General features: G+C 39.8%; 1 protein-coding gene across 1 annotated transcript; it reads right to left on the bottom strand.

Annotated features, from left to right (window-relative positions):
- Positions 1-383: 383 nt before the first annotated feature.
- On the bottom strand, positions 384-2786 carry LOC122599488. Its single transcript, XM_043772008.1, has 2 exons — positions 2482-2786; positions 384-2361 (listed from the first exon to the last, which is right to left on the bottom strand). The coding sequence occupies exons 1-2, from the start codon at positions 2784-2786 to the stop codon at positions 384-386; spliced, it is 2283 nt and encodes a 760-aa protein (XP_043627943.1).
- Positions 2787-4336: the final 1550 nt, after the last annotated feature.

The following is a 4336-nucleotide window of genomic DNA, read 5'->3' as shown; positions in this document are numbered from 1 at the left end:
TGAATTACCGGTTTCACATTTTCAATTAAATTGATTTTGTGTTTGCAAAAATCGGGGCTTATCCCGGGTATATCGGATGTTTTCCAAGCAAAGGCCTTTTTATGGGCCTTTAGAATGGACATGAGTCTAGCCTTCTCCTCACCCGGAAGTGATGAGGAGATAACAACGGGAAGTAGAGATGTACCTTCCAAGAATGCATACTCCAAGTGATCGGGCAATGGCTTTAGTTCTAAATCCTTTGGAGGATTGTCAATGGAGGTGGGTAACTTGCCACTTGGAATTACCTCAATTTCTTCAAATCCCTTATCTTCCAATGGGGTGTCATCCATGCTTAGTGCCAAAATCTCTTCCATCTCTTCGACTTGGTCACTAGTGACATCTCCTTATCCAATGCTTGCCATTCTCTCCTCGCTTTCTTCACCATCAACTCCTACAAGCTCCAATTTTTCCAACTCGACCGCATCATGTATAACATTAATTCTAAAACAAGTGTCATCGGAAGAATAAGAATGTTTCAAAGCTTTTTCAATTTTAAACACAATATGATCTTCCCCGACACCCAAGGAAATTTCCTTGTCCTTTACCCGAATGATAGCATCCGCGGTATATAAAAATGGTCGGCCCAAAATGAGAGGCACCTTGGTGTCCTTCTCCATTTCCAAAATTACAAAATCAACTAAAAAGACAAATTGGCCTACTTGCACTTGCAGTTTTTCGGCCACCCCCAATGGGTATTGAAAAGAGTGATCCGCAAGGCGGATGCTCATTTTGGTAGGCCTTAGTTGCCCCAAAGAAAGCTTGGTAAAAACGGAATAGGGCATCAAATTGATGCTTGCTAAAGCTTTACAAGTTAATTTTCTACCAAATGAACAAGCAATTAAGAAACTCCCTGGATCCGAAAGTTTGGGTGGAAGCTTGTTTTTGATAACCGCCGAGCATTCTTCATTTAGAAAGGTTGCCTTTGCTTCATCAAGTTTCTTCTTGTCCGTCACTAGTTCTTTGATGAACTTGGCATAATTGGGCATGCCCGAAATAAGATCCACTAATGGCACATTGATTATCACCGACTTAATCATGTCAAAGAACTTGTTGTATTGTTCTTGAATCTTCTCCTTCCTCAACCGTTGAGGAAAAGGGATCTTTGGCTTATATGGCTTAACTTCGGGTTCTTTGATTGGTGTGGCCTTAGGAACCGAATTAGTCACCGGTGGTGACTCCATTTCCACCTCTTCATCAAATTCTTCATCAAATTGCTCAACCTGTGGAGAAACATTAGAAACACAAGATTTATCAATGGGAGAAGAAACTACCTTCCTGGACCGTGTAGATATGGCATTTACGGCTTCATTCCGGTGTTGGGGTCCTTTGTACTTGTCATCTCCATTTCTCCATGAACCTCCTTGGTTTTGGCTCGGGTTTTGTTGAGTATTGCCTGGAAGAGTACCCGGTTGCCTTTGTTGGTTGCTCAATCTATCAATTCTCTTTTCCAAATTGGATATCAAGGCATGATTGTTGCAATTTCTCACATCTATCTTGCCATGCAAGCCTTCAATCTTATCATTCAAAAGCTTTGAATAGTTCTCCATTGAAGCATTTCGCTTCTCTTGAGCCTCCTCCCTCTTTTCTTGCTTATCTAGGAACTTGGCCATCATGGCCATGAGAGGTGATCCTTCCTCCCCATTATCATCTTTCTTTGGGGGTGATGGTGGTGGTTGTTGTTGAGGTGTACCATGATTATTCTCCTTTTGCCACCTATTTTGAAAATTTCCACCACGATTGTTAGAATAGAAATTAGAAGAGTTTGAAGAATTACCTTGGTGACGGCCTTGATAATTGCCACCACGTTGAAATAGAGGTTGATATTGGCCTTGACGTTGGTTTTGAATAAAATTCACATCTTCATTAACTACCGAATCACATTCATCGGCATGGTGTGGTCCTCCACAAGGAATACATCCCCCGGCCATTATCTTCACATCTCGCTCTAGTCCTCCAAAGTTTTTCTCCACCATAGAGAACGTTTCATCCATTCGGTTTGAAAGTTTCTGAATTTCAGGAACTACCTCGGATGTTTCACCTCCATTTACCCGAGCTACCACTTTTCTTGACCTCCTATCTCTACTCGGGGACCTAGTAACTTGAGCTTTTGCCATATCCTCAAACATTTTCCAAAGCTCACTTGAAGTCTTATAAGTAATACTACCCCCACAAGTCATGACCATTTTCTCAAAATTCTCCCTATTCATACCATCCATGAATATACCCACAATCTCGGTATCACTCACCCCATGCCCGGGGCATTCCCATAAAAGATCATTCATTCTTAGCCAAGCCTCAACAATGGATTCATCCTCGTCTTGCCTAAAAGAACGAATAACAAGTCTAAGCTCTCTTTCCCTATTAGCCGGAAAGAACCTTTCAATCAAAGCTTCTCTAACCGCCTCCTAAGTAGTCAAACTATTCGGTACTAGCCCCTTTAACCATTTATGAGCCTCACCCGTGAGAGACATAGGAAAAAGCTTCATCTTGACATTGTTGCTTTGATTTTCTCCATAGTTGAATAAATTACAAATCATCTCATACTTGTCGAGATGCTCATGAGGATCCCTTTTGTTTTTCCCGTCAAAACAAAAGTCCTTAACCATTTGCAAATGGTTGCCTTTTACCGTGAAAGTGTCAATTTCGGGAGAAAGGACGACCGATTGGCGAGAAGTTGGTATGGTTCGAGGAAGGTCCTCGATTCTAGTGTGAAAAAGAACGGGTGGATTATTTTGTTGTCCGGCCATGTTGACGTCCGGCTTCGGTGATTCGGGTGTAGTAGGTGTTTTATCGGAAATTGGTTCTTCTTTTTCGGAATAGTAACCCCACTCGGTGCTTCTCGACTCGTAATAAGTCTCGTGAAGTATATGGTTGGGTTTGGGTCTAGGAGTGGTATCTATGTAAATTGGTGCGGATGATGACGGTTGTGATGTTTATGGCTTGGTGTGCTTTTTGAGTTTGTCAGGGTTAGATGTGGCCTTCACTAACGGTTTCCCAGAAGCTTGAGCGCTCATCCACTACCTGAAAATAATCTGCGAACACAACACAACAAACGAAAACCTTAATAGCACCTGAGGTACAATGAAGCAAATTAAAAATAAAACAAAGCAAGTAACTTTCCCGTGCTAAGCACGAAAAAGGGTCGATTCACAGAATCTCAACCACAAGTACGTCAAATCAGTCCCCGGCATTGGTGCCAAAAACTTGATGTATGAAATCGAGTTTAATAATTTATAACAAGATCTACCGCTTACTGACTACCACACACTTACGGGCAGTGTACCCGTTCGTATGTAATATAGTTAATTGGTAAGACCAGGATCGAACACAAGGACTGAATGTTGTACTTAAGGCTGTAAAAATGTAAATCAAGAGAAAGTTTGGTTTGTGACCAAATTGTCACTTTGCGTTTAGAAAAGTTAGTTTGGCAAATTAGTAATTCCGAAGAATTAATCGAAAATGGTTTTAGTGTAAACAATAATTAAAAAGCCATCTATGTCGAATCCGCTCCACAAGAAGTCTAGGTTGCATATGGTTTAAGCTCAAAATTCAATAATGTTGGTGATAATAATCGTGACAAGTCAAAAACACAAACGGGTGCACTACGTTTGTAAAATCTACTCAATCACCTAATCAACTCAATTTCTTGCAACAAGTGGTACCACCAACCCTATTACAATTCCTTGAACTAACTAGTTCGCTTGATTATTTAAATAACAATTTTATCGTTGTGAAAGAAACGTGGTACCACCAACCGTAAAATCCACTTAACAAAGTAATTTCTATTAAACTTGTATTTTTTACTATCATACCATGACCTAGCAAAAGTTGTTCATAGACAAACAACTAAAATAATACTTGCATTCAACTAGTACCACTATCGAAGAACACAAATATCACCAAAAACACAAATTTAAGTAGAAGAAATCACTTCATTAAGATCTTGACAAAATGTTAAGTAAAACCAACTTGAATTCAAAATATTATGCAACCATGACTAATTGTTTCACTTCATCTCCATAGATGTATAAAGATTTAGCTACTCATAGTAAAAAGAGCTAAAGATTCAAATAAAAAGGAAGACATAATGTACCAAATATAGAGAACAAATCCAAATCGAGGTTACAATCGAGCTACCATGAGTAACAATAGCTAAAATTAATCTTCAAGTCTTCAAATGATGTTGGAGTAGTGAAAAACCCTTGAAAATCGGCTGGAAAGAAAGTGTGTGAGCTAAAGTGTCCAAGACTAGGGTTAGGGTGGAATGGTGGATGGTATTTATACCCCAAGAGAGAGA

This window comes from Erigeron canadensis, chromosome 5, assembly GCF_010389155.1.
Source record: "Erigeron canadensis isolate Cc75 chromosome 5, C_canadensis_v1, whole genome shotgun sequence".
NCBI classification, from domain to species: domain Eukaryota; kingdom Viridiplantae; phylum Streptophyta; class Magnoliopsida; order Asterales; family Asteraceae; genus Erigeron; species Erigeron canadensis.
The sequence above is the reverse complement of the archived record's forward strand: the minus strand, read 5'-3'. Positions and strand labels throughout refer to the sequence as shown.